The sequence below is a fragment of the Haliotis rufescens genome, unplaced genomic scaffold (genome assembly GCF_023055435.1).
Source record: "Haliotis rufescens isolate VD_foot unplaced genomic scaffold, xgHalRufe1.0.p SCAF_4, whole genome shotgun sequence".
Classification (NCBI taxonomy): Eukaryota; Metazoa; Mollusca; class Gastropoda; order Lepetellida; family Haliotidae; genus Haliotis; species Haliotis rufescens.
In genome coordinates this window covers 28,506,279-28,524,894 of record NW_025964112.1, presented here as the reverse complement: position 1 = coordinate 28,524,894, position 18,616 = coordinate 28,506,279, and the positions used below count along the sequence as shown (strand labels likewise).

Genomic DNA, 18,616 nt, shown 5'->3' with positions numbered 1-18,616 from the left:
TCTCCGAGATCGGAAAGCGCAATTGTATTACATTGTCTGAGCATTCCAGGGCCTGATGCATCAACCATTATTTATAATATGGAGTGTTACACTTAAGTATCCTATATGTACAGGTTGGTGTTTTACATCTAATACAGAAATTTTGAGGTCTGAAATAATACCCCACTTCAATTTTTTATATTGTAATGACGAGAAAGATTCTGTTCTACCGCTATTGTATTTTTCATTTTTCACTGGAACAGATCTGAGTAGAGTTGAAGGACTTTCTAGTTGAATATTATTTGTCGTACTGATTTGATCAAGATGGATGCACAACTCTTTATAGGGAACTAAATCGGGTAATTTAACATCAGGATGTATGCCAATTAAGCGACTAAATTCCTCTGTACCTGGTTGGTCCAATAAAATTATAGGTGGATTTCCATGGTCTAATTTCACTGTCCCAGTCGCCTCATTTTGTGTGAGACTCATTCCATTAGGCTTTAAAATTTCATCATTGAGTGAGCTTACGCTGTAATACCCATCAGGTATAGTAATGCGTTTGATAATAGTACCAGTTAGAGTTAATAACCATATCCTATTATTATTTTTTGCAGCATTTATATTGGTCCACCGTGGGTAATACGTTACATCGCATAGAGCGACTTCAAGCTGACCATCCGAGTTATCGATAGTACGAAGCAGTTGAATAGACTGGCCATTTGTTATTCCCGGGAGTGTAACATACATATCAAATATACAATGATACTATATCATAACTTAAATATGGAATCAACCATTATTTTTAATATGGAGTGTTACACTTAAGTATCCTATATGTACTGGTTGGTGTTTTACATCTAATACAGAAATTTTGAGGTCTGAAATAATACCCCGCTTTAATTTTTTATATTGTAATGTTGAGAAAGATTCCGTTCTACCACTATTGTATTTTTCATCTTTAACTGGAACACATCTGAGTAGAGTTGAAGGACTTTCTAGTTGAATATTATCTGTCGTGCTTATTTCATCAAGATGGATGCACAACTCTTTATAGGGAACTAAATCGGGTAATGCATATACAGTCACTGTTGTGTTGGGTGGTAATGTTACTGATACTGACTGTCCAAATCCAAGTGTAATTGCTAAGTTCTCGCCAATAAGTATACTTGTTTCTCCAGTGTATATTTTCACTGTCCCAGTCGCCTCATTTTGTGTGAGACTCATTCCATTAGGTTTAAAAATTTCATCATTGAGTGAGCATAAGCTGTAATACCAGGGAGTGGAACATACATATTAAATATACAATGATACTATATCATAACTTAAATATGAAATCGAGACAGATTACTAATCTATCGATTATGGTAAATTCCTATGGTGATGATTTTTTCGTTAAATTACCTGATATCTTTGAAAAGTACAGGGTCACGGCAACTAGCGATAAAATGATCCACGATTGGTTTCACAATCTGATGCAATTTTGGCAGAATCAGTTAAACTTTGCCGAATGGTGTGCCACAACGGGATGTGGCGTATCTGTTAATACCCCAGGATTTAAACTATATAAGTCTGTTTTATTATTTCACGTGTACTATCAGATTTGACGTATACTTAAAGAAATTAGTGCTCCATTACCGCAGGATCGAGCGTGGAATTCCACAAATAATAATTGTGATAGGTCCGCGTATGAGCGTATTTGTCAGGAATTTAATGTTTCTACGAGTAAAGATTGGCGTATTAAAGGAGCAAACCATGGTCTAGGAGAGGAAAATATATCCGTCAAAGAAGAAAGCGATTATGTATATAGAGAACTTAATAAACCTCATGTTCATTTTGGTAAGTTGCATCAGGACAGCAAACTTTACGCAAGAATGTATGATCATCATCTAAAAACCAGTCATTGGTATAAAGGCTGGGAACTTTATAGTAACGATTGGAGAGGGGATATTATGAGTTTTAAGAGTGGGTCTATTTATATTGTTAAAAAATTTATACAACTGAACGATGACGCTTGGAACAAATTTCTTAATGATAAAACGGAAAATAATTTTACTAACCCAGGATTTGTAAGATTTAATGAATCGATAAGAACTTATGTATGGGCAATTCTCGGTGCACAATCGCAAACACGAACGTCCATTATCGGTACTGGGACGGCGTTCGATGCGCAAAAACAGTTTGTTGCAAACGTGGAGGACGCCATTAATTCACCAGTTGACATACCATCGTCTATAAAGCGTTTTCAAGATGCATTACAGTACGCTCAATCCAAAGTGGACTACGTTTATGCGCCGGGACTATACATGTCTCCGAGTAATATGGAACTTAAGATCGGTCAAGTGATAGGCTATAATAATAAAATTGTTATCGCTACCGATCAACACAAACCAGCTATAAATTCAGATATTAATGTCGAATTAATAACGCAAACAATCACAGGCGAAAAGGGAATAGTCAAGCCACAGACACCAACTATCGCTAACACATCTACTAACGCACAACCACAAGTGTCACCGCATATTGAGGCTAAAAATCAACAACATATCGATGAAAAAACAGCGCTTGTAGTGGGTGGAGTCGCGGTTGGTTTACTCATGATTTGGTTAGCAAACTGATTTGGTTAAATAGTTCTTAGCGGATACGTACAACAGCCCTGCAATTGCTACGATCAACCCCCACAAGTTTTGACTAAGCCAAGTGGTGGTCTTAGCTAATAAATTCAATAGCCAGGAAACAACACTCCCTATTATACCGGGAAGTGCGGCCGCGGCTTTCTCAGCTAGCTTTCCCAGTGCTGAACCTAATGCTTTTTAAATGCTTTTTTATCCACTCTTTAATACCATTACTAGGAGGTGATCCGCTACCACCTGTACCACCTGTGCCACCGGTTAACGCGAGAGTCAAAGTCGATATAATAAATCCCAACGCGGTTAAAATACTGGCAATTGTTATTCCCTGTTCTCTGAACAATGTTTTAATTTTATCGGCCAGTGTAGTGTCATCGTTGAGGACTTGATCGATAGTTTCTCGAATACGACTGATTTGCGAACGAAGTGCCTCTCTATTACTGGAAGCTGCTTCGAGGCGGGCCGATCTTTCGTCTTCTAAGTTACGCAATCTTTCCGCTACGTGGCGTCTATTGAACTCATTATCACCCGCCTGTTCAAGTTTTGTTTTCTCTTTAGCTATATCCTTGTCGAGTACAGATATCTTGGCTATATTATTTATCAGTTCTCCCCGCATTGTTCGCATTGCCTTGTCAAGACCTCGTAATTCCCTAATACTAAACTCAGAGGATGGTACCTGTAACGTTGAATTATCGTAATAGGTATCTAAGATTTCTCAGAGTCCGTCCGAGGCCACCTTCGAGGAAGCTTCCAAATCATCTGTATTACCGAGTTCATCACGCACGGTTCGAAGAACCTTAGTAGTCTTCGCGGAAAGTCGTTGGTAGTCCACAAAACCTAATTCATCACGAACAGTGCTGATACAGTGTTTACCGGCTATCATAGACAAGGCTAGGGGCTTACGAGTACGAGAATGCATAAGGTCAATATCCGGAGCGCCACGCAGTCGCAATATTCCTTTACTATCTATCGTAAACTTTTAATAGTTATGAACAATAGGACTATCATCTTTAAAGGTATCGTAATAATCATTGACGGATAGTTTCAAAAGTTCATCATTGAAGGTTGATTGTAAAAGTTCATTGTTAAAATTCATAAAGCTGGTTTCATCAGTATCATCGATTGGATTCTGGTTATCAAAGTCATCAAAGGTACTTAGATCTAAGTCATTATGTTCAAAATTAGCCATTTTTATATTAAACATAGGGTACATGTTTTCAATATAACAATGTCTTCGCAATACGGATGCAATTTAAACCCACAACGTAGACTTCGAGATCCATTAGGGGTCAAAGCAATTCGTAAGTCTGTAACTATAACTAATAACCCGAGTACCATCGATCAGAATCAAACGCTTCTGGTTCGCTTTCCTAATCTCGGCGCACACGATGTGTTAGTTCCGGGAACTGTCCGACTAGCATTTACGTTTAGTTTGACTTCTACAGACATTAACAGGGAGCCTGTTCAGAACATAGGTCGTGCTATTGTTAAGAAAATCGCGATTAAAATTAGCGGTGATGAGGTTTTGAGTATCGACGATAGTGGTGTATACTATTGCTACATGGATCTCTGGAGAACGGATAAAGAGCGGGAAAACTTACAGTACCAAGGTATTTGTAATAAGAACACATTGAGACAGCGAGTGGGCGCTGAAAATGGTGTTCATACCAACGAAAAAGATAAGGCCGTTGCCGACGCATTAGGTAACAGATTCTTTATTCCCCTAGACTTTGAATTACTAGATTCCCACATGCCCTTTTATTAAGCATCCCTAGGCGATTGGTTAGAATACGAACTCACTTTTAATGACTACGGTAGAGTAATCAGAACCGGTGGTGTAGATGCTAGCTATTCCATTGACAATATCTCTCTGGAGTACGATATGATAACGGATCCCGAATTAGCCAGACAAATTCGTAACCATTATACGGGAAGTTTAGCCATTTTGTACGATCGCGTGCTGCGACACCGAAAGATCCCGAGGGACAAAAAAGATACGATGTGGAATATCAATCTAAACGTCCCCACGAGGTCGTTGAAGGGTATTTTAATGTTGTTCGAGGACCCCTCCGATGCGTTTAAAAGAAATACCGAGAAGTTCTACAATCCCAAGATTTCAAAAGTAGAATTGACTATCGAGGGCGTTCCTAATCAACTATATAGCCAAGGAATGCTAGCGTATCACCAGTGGGATGAGATTAAAAAACTTCCTTCTATAAAACACTCCCCGGAAGTTTTCGTGGTCGTGAAAGATCTGTCTCTCGGGGATGTATCGATGGGTGAATACCTCACCACGAAGTACGCGCTATGGCTCGACATGCGAACAACGGACGATGACCAACTACACGGCAGTGGGAGGAGAATAGAAAATGCTAGCGAGGGTGCCACCATACAGATAACGAAGCTCCAGGAATCAGCTGGTAAATTAAACATATATTTGTACGTGATTATGGATGCGCAACTTAATATACAGAATGGGAGATTCGTGCAAGCAATCTATTGATAATCTTTTACCTAAAGATCCGCACTGCGCTATCATATGCGGGCAAACGGGCTGCGAAAAAACAGATTTTATGACCGACGAAGAGATTAAAAAACTGTACGAGCGTTACGAGTCTAGACTGGGAGCTACCATGACTAAAACGATAGGGTTGTCTATATTACAACTATACACAGTCGTAGCTAGTACGTTTCTCCCCATCCCGGCAGAACATCGCATGTATTTATGCGAATCTCTAGAGAAAGACCCATTCATCGAACACGCTATAAGCTCAGTGAGCTGTGAGTTTTATCATAGATTCGGAATGTTCTTAGCTCCGTTCACCACAGCTTATAACGGCTAGGTATTGTCAATTTAAACATACATGCCCACTTAATAATAATGGAGACTCAACAGGTGACACCACAACAGATTGTGAACACACAACAACAAGTGAACGAGGAACAACAGATTGCGGAACAACGAGTGAATGAGGAACCACCACAAACACAGATTGCACCACATGTGAATGAGAAAATACTAAAAGCTAGAGTTACTAAGAACCCCCCAAAAATAGCTGCAGGAAGAAAGGGAGGACTGGCGCGCAAAGCAAAATTAATAAATAATTCAAATATTAATCCGATTAAAACATGGGCACTAGTAGGAGTTGCTGGTATAGCGGCTGTATGGTTCTTTTATAAGACCGGAGAAGAGAAAACGTCACCCCCGCCGCAACAACAAGTTCAATTAGAGGTTAGCCCCCATATAATGCTATAAGAAGCATGACTACTCCAGTTACAGACGGTAAAATGTTGGTAAACGCAACGTATCATTCAGCGGTAGTCACCGGCTTGGCCATTGGCTATGCCCGTATGGCTAAAATGATTACTAAAGCCACACCTCCCAAGCTAGATTTTAATGGATTTCACATTGGTATGATGATTCTGGATATTGGATTAGCAATGGCAACGAAGGATATGCTCATCAAACAAGGGCTTATCCCGGAAGACATAATGAAGTAATTAAACATTTGAATATAGTACTTTCATATAAATATGGCAACAATTGCGATGATGGTCGGTGGAGCTATTGTTAATGCTCTAGCTTTTTCGGGGAGTAATTTTTTATTTTCTAGTATGAGAGAATCAAACGCTAAAGAAGTTGAAGAGGAACGTAAACGACATAACAATGCTTTAGAACAACTCCAAGCAGCCCAGTCACAATATACGCGGCAGAGAATGAAGAGATTAGATTTTATTCATGAAAAACTGCTTAAGGAAGGACATTCAATTCAAACGTTTAAGGATGTCGAATCTGCCATGCACGAATACTACCTCGTTTATGGGAAAAAACTCGACCCAATACCGAGACCAACAATGAGTCAGTTTTATACACCGTCAGCGGAACAAAAGAACCGTGAGGTTGCATTTGTGATTATTGGATTGACTTCTCTATTGATTTTCAGCTATACAATTATGCATAAGTCAGAGTGACAGCTGTGGCTATGCATAAACCATGACCTAGTTTAGAGCGATCTATAAATAGCGTTGGCCGACTTCCTAATCAATATCTCACCAGTGTAGATGTGATTTGCATTTAGACAAATGATATGATAGATTTATAACCATGAATAATTGCAAATTTACACTCATGGGTAAGACGACTATGTAATCGACGCTGTGTTGATGAAATTTACTGCGGTATACACAATTATTACATCAGGCGTGGAAACATAAACTATACGTGTTCTGTATGCGGGATAGGGGTCAAAGGTCATTATTGTTTATGTAAGGAACACGGTGCTGATAGGGTCAGGAACCAGATTATTTATGCTAGGAAGAGAGATTACATCAATGAGAGGAATAGGTTGGGGAGAATACGTATTTAGATATATGAAAACAACCAATTAGACATTTGTCTCATTTTGCATATACCATTCAACCACAATGGTTTTTGTCAGAGAGTTGAAGGCTATGGCAAAGCAAAGTGGCCTACGTGGATATTCTCAAATGAGAAAAGCTGAATTGATTGATTTACTCGGTTTGGAATACAACAAACCCCAGACTGTTAGAGAACTCAAAGCTCAAGCGAGAAACAGTGGGCTGAGAGGTTATTCCAGAATGAGAAAAGCTGAATTGATCGCTTTACTAGATAATAATCAACCTAATAATAATGTTGATATTCAACATAATGACGATATTGATAATAAACAACAAGAATTAATATTTGTACCCACATCCTCCGACGTTGGTAAATATCTAAGAGGTTGGAAGATGGATATTAATTCCAACATGGATGTTAACGATATTAAGCCCATCATATGGAGTAAAATTAATGAGGAGTTAGATGATTTACATAGTATAAAATACCAGCTGACGATTAAAATGTTATTGAGTAAAAGTAACACAGACGATAGCACCGAATATACGGAATCATATTTCCGAAGCAATCAAGAAGTTATAACCGAATCCGATACTATAAACCAGGGGTCCGGAAACCGTCATATGCGCCGGACATGTCCGATTGGGAATCTCAAATGTCCGTTTTAAAATATTGCTTACCGGACATTTTAAAAAGTATTGTCCGGACATTCTTAAATTTTGACCGGACATGATCAACAGTTAGGACTGAGCAGTTTCTGTCTGCAGTTGCAACACAATGAAGATTAACTACACTGACAAGCTTTGTTTGTTTTGATTGCTGTAAATACATCGTACCTACATGATAGTCCAATCGGTCAATCACTGTAATAGGCAATAAACTGAGTTGACACTGATTAATCGAGGATTAATTACTGAGAACATCTTGTTAATTTGAGTGAAAGGTGTTTACAACTGTACATTAATACCTTGCATCATCGATGTACCTCATTATCCTCACAATGCTACGATACGTAACCTCAGACAAGAAGCGAAAGCGTGACGACAGCCAGTCGACCGATGCAGATCAGTAGAGCGGATCTGCCAAACCCTCAAAGTCTGGACGATCATTTTGTAAGTCGTGGCTAACGACTTTCACTTGATTGACATACAATGAGGATTTGCAGATTTTATTGTTTTCAGTAGCTAGTCGTATATTGAATCTTGATTGACCGCCATTTTGCTTTCTCGGACGATCGATATCCAATATTTTTATGGTCAATAAATAAGTACAGATGAAAAAAGTATTCAAATAACTATTGCTATCAACGATATTTTTGTATTTGTGATTAAATTATCTGTCTTGTTTTTTAAAAAATCTTTAGTTTAAAAAAAAAAAATTCCCCTGAGGTCACGTGATAACCAAATATGGGATAATAGTCTCGATCCAAATGTAACAACGCGTACACTTGAGCAGACTCATGAATATAACTCATGAATATTAATTAGAACGCTCACTACGTTAACAGATCGTTATTATAAAAGAAACAAACGTATGTTTTCCATGTAAATCTAAAATGATATTATTTGTTATTAATTGTCAGGTGAATTAAACAATTTAAATTGAAACAATTCATAATTCATGATATTATGAATACGTAAACTTGTAATGTGTGTGAAAAGTCGTACTAAAATACGCTATTTGAAGGGGGCGTGGCCTAAATGCAAATGTCCGATTGGGATTTTAAATTTTCCGGACCCCTGCTATAAACGCATCATTAGATACATCAATTCAGAGGATACAGGAAACTTCAGAACGCTGGACTAATAGATAGGGTTGGGGTGTGGATAAAATCGATAGTTTATATTTAGATATAGCAAATTATATGCCCTCCAAAGGTGGTTCTTATATAGATTTACCCCCGTATTATAAGAAGAAAAAAGTCCTAATTAACGTAAAAAATAAATCCGATGACTGTTTAAGAATGATGATAAGATCTGCATTGTTCCCCGTAGACAAGCATCCGGATAGACCTTCTAGCTATCCCCAAAACGATGGACTCAACTTCGATGGCATAGACGAACCTACACCAATATCACAAATTGATAAGGTGGAAAAGCAAAATAATATAGCCATAAATCTTTTCGGACATTCTAAAGGAATTGTTGTACACAGGATAAGCTCCGCTCCGAAACATATTCCCAGAATCAATTCATTTCTGATCGAAAAAGATGGATAAAGATTTTAAACAGGCTATTATACGATCAAACAAAACATGCTAGAAAGACTGTAGAGGTGTTGGACAGACCGCTATCAGGATCGATATGCCTAAAGAGGGAAAAAATATATTAAAATTTGAACATTATTGTAATCAAATGCCAGTACTGTACGTAATTTACGCCGACTTCGAAGCGCTTATCAAACCCATAGAAAATACCAACCGTAGCAATCAAGGTAGTTTTACGTACAAAACTCAAGAACATATTCCTTGTGGGTTTGGATATATAGTTGTAAGGTATGATGGGAAAACAAACCCGCCCGTGATTTACAGAGGTCCCGATGCAGCGGGAAAGTTCCTAGAATATCTACAAAATGAAGAGAGAATAATCAGGGAAAAATTATCGTGTAAGAAACCCATGTGTATGAGGAGGGATGATTGGAGGGCCCATAAGAAGTCAACGAGTTGTCACGTTTGTAATAAACTCCTGGATGGGGATTCCGTAAGAGATCATTGTCACATCACGGGTAATTATCGAGGGGCCGCTCATAACGAGTGTAACTTGAAACTAAAAATGAACTCTGAAACAATACCCATCCCCGTTGTGTTTCATAACCTTAGGGGATACGATTCACATCTCATCATGCAAGCTATCTCAAAGACCGACGGCGGTTTAACGTGCATTCCTAACACTATGGAAAAATACATATCGTTCTCGTTGACTAAACCTATACATTATAGGGACAAGGATGGGAAATCTAGAATAAAGCAAAGTAATGGGCTTAGATTCATAGACTCAGTACAGTTTCTGTTATCTTCCCTGGACAATTTAGCTAATGCGAACAATCCCGATGACTTTGCGATAACAAATCAATATACCGATAGGTTAACGCATCATTTGTTGCTGAGAAAAGGTGTATATCCTTACGAATATATGGATGATTGGTCTAGATTCGAAGAAACTGAATTACCACCCCTTGAATCATTCTATAGTAACTTAACAGAATCTAAAATAACCGATGCCGATTATGAACACGCTCTGACGGTCTGGGATAAATTAGGTTGTAAGAATTTAGGGGATTATCACGATCTGTACTTAAAAACCGATGTACTGTTACTCGCCGATATATTCGAGATATTTAGAAAGACATGTTTAAAACAATACGGCTTGGACCCGGCATGGTACTATTCCAGTCCCGGACTATCGTGGGATGCATTGTTGAAGAAGACCGGCGTAGAACTAAAACTACTCACAGATTACGATATGCACTTGTTTATTGAGAAAGGATTAAGAGGTGGTATATCGATGGCAGCTCAAAGGTATTCTAAGGCTAATAATAAATTAGTGGAAGGATACGATCCGAGTAAACCCGACACGCACATATTATATCTCGACGCTAACAATTTGTACGGATGGGCTATGAGTCAACCTTTACCCACTGGTGGTTTTGAATGGGTCGATGATATCGAAGTGAATGATATCCATAATATCCATGTGAATGAAGGGTACATACTAGAAGTTGACTTGGAATATCCAAGTTGGTTACATAAAGATCATAACAGTTATCCGCTAGCTCCCGAAAGATTAATGGTTAATAAAGATTGGATGTCGGAATATCAACGCTCCTTGATGGGTAATAGTAGGTTAGCTAACGTAGAAAAACTCGTACCAAATTTGATGGATAAAACAAAATATATAGGTCACTACAGAAATCTCCAGTTGTATCTATCGTTAGGTATGAAACTTAAGAAAATACACAGAGTTCTAAAGTTCGATCAAAGCCCTTGGATGGAGCCCTATATAAGGTTGAACACAGATTTAAGAAAGATAGCTACCAGCAATTTCGAAAAGAATCTATATAAGCTCATGAATAACTCAGTATTTGGTAAAACTATGGAGAATCTAAGGAAGCGTGTTGATGTTAAATTAGTCAGATCTAATGAGGAAGAAAGACTCAGGAAACTTATAGCCAGTCCGGCTTTTAACAGAAGCAAGATATTCGATAACGACTTAGCCGCGTTGCATATGCAGAAGAGTAATATAAAATTCAACAGACCGGTGTACGTCGGTATGAGTATTCTCGACTTGTCAAAACACTTAATGTATGACTTTTATTACAACGAACTTAAGAAGCAATACGGCGATAGATGTGAGGTGTTATATACCGACACAGATTCTTTGTTGATGGAAATACAAACCGAGGATGTGTATAAAGATATGGCAGAAATAATAGATATGTACGACACGAGCGATTACCCAAAAGATAATCCACTGCACAGCGTAGTAAATAAAAAGGTGTTAGGTAAGATGAAGGATGAATGTGCTGGGACCCCTATAGCGGAGTATGTAGGATTAAGACCTAAGATGTATTCTATAAAAAAGTCCGATAATGGAGAGATAAGAAAAGCTAAGGGTGTTAAGAAGTATGTGGTAAAAAAGCATATCAAACACGAACAGTATAAAGAATCATTATTCAACGGTAGAACGTTCAAACACGAGATGAACTCTTTAAGAAGTTACAATCATAGGATATATGGATTAAGAATGAACAAGACATCATTATCCCCCTTAGATACAAAGAGATGGATTGATAATGATGGTGTAACTACCTATGCTTATGGTTATGGTGGTAATACCGTACCGTCGGGAACTATGAACAACTCTTCTCGTACAAATGCCCTACCCGGTCCATCTTGAAGATAATAAAGAATAGGCTCTCCTTCTTTCGTAACCAATCGACTAATGTTATACGTCTTAAGGGACCATATTGGATCGGTTGCGCGACGTAGGCCTCCTTCTATTTCCCCGGGCTGGTATAAATATCTTACCCTTACTCTATCCGGAAGTTTTCGTTCTTTGCCTCTCCTCGGTGCTGAAGATTCGGAAGTCACGGATTTCATTTTAATAGCATCGGATGGTTTCTTCCCTATTAATCTCGTTACTTCATTATTCAGCGCTGATACAACGGCTGATAATCGTGTCACCCATTCGGTTGATCTCAATTGTTCCGATTTCATTTCGATCCCATACTGATAGTCAAACAAACGTTCCGCTAATGTCCGGTTAAATCTTTCGACGATAGCTTGACTGCGGTGGGCCTCTCTTTCACCACGGACGATTTTGACATCGTGCTTTGTTAACAGTTTTGTTATCGATCCCATAAACTCGCGACCAGGATCTACTTGAAATAGATTAGTCCATTTTAGCGGTCCGCGTTTATATATGCGGCTCAGTGCATTAGCTACCTCTGTTGATTCTTTCGAGGTTAATGGTTCAGCCTCTTTGTATCGACTAGCCACATCCACTACTGTTAAAGCGTATTTATACTTTTTACGTTTTACCTTATCGTGGGGAAGAAACAAGAGGTCAGCCTGATGAACTTCATTCGTTGTAAAAATATCAAACTTCTTCCTCGGTATATAACGCGGTGCCGGTAAATATATTTGCCACATCGCTTGTTTCTTTAACCAATCCTTGGCCACATCTTTATATACCTTAGCCGCGGTGGCTAATTTTTTTATTGCTCCTATACCTTTCCAATATCCTTGTGGGCTATAGTAAATTTTATCCATTATTAATTAATATTGATGTTTCGTTTAATACAACTTATGACTGTCATTGAATCGCATCATCATTTTAGCATAAAAAATTCCATCTGTAGTAGCAGTATAGGTATATGAATCCGGCTCCAGTGGAAGTGGTCCAGAACCATCATTACCTATACTACTTCAAAGCCTGCATCATTCATAGCCTGAATCATATGATGATACCATCCCCCCAGTTCTGTATGCCTCCGCTTGATTGACAACGTTATCAGCTACTGTCAATGTACTATGTTGAATGGGTTGTTTCCAGCTGCCAGTAAGGATCTCATAACATGTGGTTAGAGTCCGACACCAGAAGCCTTGATAGATCATTGTACCTATTGATCATTATGTAGGACAGGCCAAATGATAATGGCTAGATTTATGCTTGAAGTCGGAGCGACCGTAAGTGACTTCATCAGAACCATAAGTTAACTACATAAACAGCAGAAGTGACATCAGAACTCGAAGTGACGCCATAGATGTTCTATTCTGGAAAAATAGTTCCATGGAAGTTTATCACATATTTGCTTGATTTATGTCATCCATTCAGATCTAGTCTTCTTTTGAGGTGATTCAGTTCAATGAAAAAACTAATATTAGTGTTTGAAGCGATCTTGTTAGACAAATGAATCCAAAAGGTATACCGTATTCGACGTAATAAGCGCCCCGATCTAATAAGCGCCCACGGCGATAATTGCTTACATATTGGCTAGTGAACAATCCCAATTAGCACCCCTTCCGATTGATCAATGTACATAAGACTTATTTATTCGCGTATAATACGCATTCGTGTGTTAAATGTACCCTTAATTATGGGCAATTAAATTCTGGAAAAATATATCTGTCGTACATAAACATTTCAGGCTGTCAGCATAAACCACGAAATTTATCTTTCAACTCTGTTTTTTCCACCAAAGTAATATTCTAATAAGAGCCCCCTATTTCTAATTTGGAGTGCGCCCTGGGCGCTTATTACGTCGAATATGGTAATGAGGGACCTACGTCTGTTTACATAAAAAAGTACTCCCTCTCACCTCCCCAATAATCTGCATCTAGTTTGTGGATAGTGTGTCTTTGTTGACATCTTAAACTGTTGACTACCTATCCAGGTCAGCTGCATAGCTGGGGCACTATTTTGATGTTCATGCAATTATTACTAAACCTGGATAAGAAGTATCTGAATGTACTAGGCAACATTATTGACCTTAATAAATCATCACTGTGGCAACATAATCACTTCATGTTCATGTAGAAATAATGGAGATGACAAACAGGTCACTGCAATTGGTATTATGGTCTCAGATTTGTACGTTGGAGCTCATTGACCAGGGTGGGTGCTATGGGTTCAAACCTTGCCAACTTTTCAAAATAACATTGGGACACCAATGATGTGAATTCTCGATTACCTTCATAAAATCAAAATATATTTCTTAATTATATTTGTGTTAAAAATGAAAATCGTCACTGCAATCGGCATGACAAGCTTAAATTGAAAGTGTAATCATTTATGCTTGAACCAAATGGGATCATCCTTCAATAGGACATAAATTTAGAGGATTTTACTCAATTTGCAGAACTTGAAATGACTTATAGTAAAATTTCAGTTAAGGATATGTCTCCATAATAATTATCTCAAAACAATCTGAAAAGGCGATGATGAGGCTACATCATTAATTTCTGTAATCCTTTGCATTTTTGGCACTTTTACACTTCTGAATTCTGATGTTATCGTTATGGATGTGACCAATAGTAGATTTGAACTTTCTGTTACTTATATGATAGTATATAGATAAAAGTTTGTTGAGATCCATAGCTCATGATCATGTGAATATATATGTATCTTCGTAGGTTATTGGGAATCAAAGAATGGATTGATGCAAATGACCCTGGAGCAACAGTCATCCTGTTCAGTGGTGCTTTGGAATTAAGACTGGCAGACATGGGTGAAGATAATGAAGCCAAAGAAGCCTTACTCAAGGAGCGTAACACCCAAAGGTAGGTTTATGTCACAAACAATACCTACATGCTTTTCCCAATGTCTGTTGAGACACGGAGTAGCCTATGTAAATCAAGCCAGCCATATTGTAAAACTATTTATGGCCATTATGCATCCATTTTTGTTTAAAATGTGTGGACATTTGGTATATGTGTGAGTTGCAGGATTCAACAAGTATAAGGAAACGTTCTGAAACCTTTGATGCTGTTGGGTGCCCATCACAAAGTCGGGCTGGGACTTCTATGATACTGTTGGTGATAGTGAAAAGAGGAAGAGATTGATTGAAAGTTACTTCAAAATGTCTAAACTGATAGTATTTCAGATCATGTTCAAAAGAAAAGCTGTAGACATGTTTGCAGCGGCGATTTGGAGCCGTCAACATGAAGTGCTTATTACAACACATTTTGTGATATTTTACTGATAAAAGCATTAAAAGAGTAGTAAGTAATTTATCTGTCTAAAAGTCAAGTGAGATAATGTTTTGGCCTGTTTGTCCCTGTCCGTTATAAACCTCATATCCTCAAAAAACACTGGACCAATCAACCAACTCTAATATCTACCAGTTCCCCCAATTTTGGCAAATCCCTACTTTGAACAAATACAAAAAAATGTTTGAAAATTACCTGGTATTAATTTCTTCAGAGTCCAATGTACATGCGGTCACAAGTTTCTCATTTAAAAAAAATAAATTTCTCTTTCTTGTTAATTTATTTCATGATCAGCAGCATGCATATTCAGAATCATGAGGCTGTGTGGATTCGGCTCTGAACGCTGAACCTGCACTCTGCAGGTATGATGTTTACTGGAATTGTGATCGCAATGGTAGCCAGTGCTTCAAAGTCAGGGAGTATGTCAGCATATTTGTTGATCAGGACCTGGCATGCGTTTTCAAAAGTAACAGTGCCAAGGCAAGCTACAGCTCGCTTGAATTGCTGGAAATCTCTTTTGGAACAGTCTAGATCAAGTAGATGTGCTGTGTCATTATTGTCTGAACCAATGACTGGGCTGAAGTGAATCAGAAGTACCATATTTTCTTGAGTATAGTGCACACTTTTTTCCAAAAAAAACCCACAGCTGTGTAGAAGGGGGTGCGCATTATTCACGCCATAATGAGTTTTCATGTTTTTTTTCCCCCAATGCAAAGACAATGTGAGCATGTAACACCAGAAATACCATTCAACAAATTTTCTACGTTGCCATGGCAACAAGATGGACTTAGGTTCTGTGAGGGTAGGGTTCGTTTCCGGAGTATAACTCATAAACCGTTCAATATTTTTTCATCAGACTTTCTGCAGGTTTGTCAGGTACATGCTGAACTGGTGCCTTTTGCTATTTAGAATTTTTTGAAATTTTTATTTTTTTACGTTTCCATGGCAGCAAGATGGACTTAGGTTCCAAACTCTTCTTTTTTTTACAATTTCCATGACAAGTTCCACCTCGGTTAAAAAAGGTTAAGGTTTGTTTAGATTTAATCATGTCATAAGTTCTGCAACAGGGGCGGGGGATATATAGCCACGTTATTGGCAAACTCTTGTTTTGTTCAAAATTCCTTTTAATATTGTTTTAATTAATTTCGGTGAAATCATGTATGAAGCTATCGGAAGACTGCACAACTCACCGTTATTAACAGCAACCACGGTCAGATTACCGCAATTGACGCCTTGAAACAAACTTTAGTTGACAGAGAATGGATACATATATCATAAATGACAGACTTTGACTTGTTAAAAGTCAGAGTTGTTGTAATTTGACAACTCTGTCAACATATTGTTCTTGCGATCATGTGCTCGGGAGCCTCAACGGTGACTGGTCAAATTGTTCCATGTGAAAAAAAAATAACTGGCAACAGCAATCAGCTGCACCAAAGTGCTGCGCTTAGGGTTATTATTATTTTAAATATATTTAGTAAAAGCTGCAACTAAAATAACATGATATTGGAATATATTAATCCTGATTAAAAAAGTAGTTTCAGGTACAATTTTTCCCGATCCTTGCATCAAAATGCTTTAAGTTATATCATTTGGTAAGTTTTAACGAATCACCGGTAGATTCCAAGAAAACGTGTGTGCAGCTGATTGCTGTTTCCGGCTTAGTTTACGAGAAAATACACTAGGTAATCTTAATTCCTGTGTATAAAACAATGCCTATCAGAACAGGAAATACAATTTAATCGGTAAATGATCATGCCTAGTTGTTTTTTTATCTCAACTTTGAAATTTGTATTGATCTGTTCGTTTCCCTGATCGCTGAAGGGAAACAATGTAATATTTTTCTGCAGAAGACAAACATGTTTTTATTGCAAATGTAGGGATTGTGTTTGTGCTTGTGACGTGCTTCATTCCGATTTGCTTTATAGACTGGTTATATAAATTAGCATTGATTTTACAGGCTTGTACAAGGGGGTCGCCTTATATGTGGGGTCACTCTATAGACTGCGATATAAATTCACCAGAAGGGGGGGTGTGCATGATACTTGGGTGCGCACTATACTCAAGAAAATATGGTATGTTGAGGGATTCCCCTCCATGAGCAGTGAGGACTTGAAGTGCCTGTAGGTACTTTAAGGGATTCAGTGCAATGTCCAGTGACTGCAAGACACTCAGACTTATGGCACAAAAACGATTGCAAAATGTTTGAATCAAGTCTTCAATAAAACCCACTAATTTGGCTTGAAAGGTGATCAGCAATCGTCAACTTGACACTACAAAATTTGCTATCAACTTCATTCTCCTTCAGATGCTTTTCATGTGTACCAGTTTCATCCAGTAAAGCTTGTAGGCATCCAATGGTTGAATCCACCATAGGCTGTATCAAAGCTAGGTTCAGCTTGTCCTTTTGAAAGACGGTGACAAGTTTTCAATGTACAGGAGAACAACATGTACATAGTTGCAGCACATGAAAACTTTTTCAGTTTTTGGTAAGATTCACCGCAACTGTGTTGTTATGCTAGACTGCCTCTTCCTCTATTTCAATGACTAATGCTAACCAATTAGTTCTTGTAGATGTAACACCTTGAATCAGTGACAACCACCTTACAGTACAGGGCTATTTGACACTGGAGAATTCTGTTTTGTCCAAAACTGTAGAAAGTTCTTTTAATCTGTCTTACAGTGTTGCAGAATACTGGTACAGTTTATACACGTCATTGATTGTTGTCAGGTAATCCAATATGCACTTTGATAGTTTAGCTGCACACTGTGACGACGCCAGGGCCACATGATGTGCAATGCAGTGTACATGTACTAAGCACAGACAATCACTTAAACACCGATTCTGATGCCGGTGATAATGCTTGAGCCATCCGATCCCAAACCAATTATTTTGTTTATTGGCCTAACCCATTCCTCCATCACCTCTCTGATCTTGGCGCTTATTATTGTCATCAGTTGATGTTCAAATCCTTAGATTTTCGTGGAAGATGTTAGTCATCAGTATGCATGCAGATTATGTTCAAATATCAGTGGTGACAGCACTTTTGTTAAGTGCTTGTCTTTACATATCCAGGTGAGCTACAGGGCCATGGCAGAAAGGAATATTGTGCTTGATGTGCTACATTATGCTGTGGTGTTATTTTGAGTTAGATTTCAAAATATTTGTGACAATGTTCTACCATTATATGCCATTAATTTTGCAGTGCTCTGGAGAAAATAATAGTGACAGGATACAAGTCTCTTAATCTCATCTATTTCTTTACATCTGGCAAAGATGAAGTCAAAGCATGGACCATACAGGTAACTTCATTATGAATAAACTTGCCATATCCAGAATGTGCATGCTGAAAATAATTGAATGTTGCCAACTGTACTGGTTTGTACCACCATTAGCATAGGCTTAGCAACAGGATAGTTAGGAGAACTTTCCTTCCC

General features: G+C 38.1%; 1 protein-coding gene across 1 annotated transcript in view; it reads left to right on the top strand.

Annotated features, from left to right (window-relative positions):
* The window catches only part of LOC124150121 (obg-like ATPase 1), a 410,349-nt gene that overhangs the window by 275,940 nt on the left and 115,793 nt on the right, over window positions 1–18,616 (top strand). The window contains exons 9-10 of the mRNA XM_046522047.2: window positions 14,603–14,749; window positions 18,385–18,481. Of these exons, the coding sequence (XP_046378003.1) occupies window positions 14,603–14,749; window positions 18,385–18,481 (244 nt within the window). The remainder of the gene's footprint in view (window positions 1–14,602; window positions 14,750–18,384; window positions 18,482–18,616) is intronic.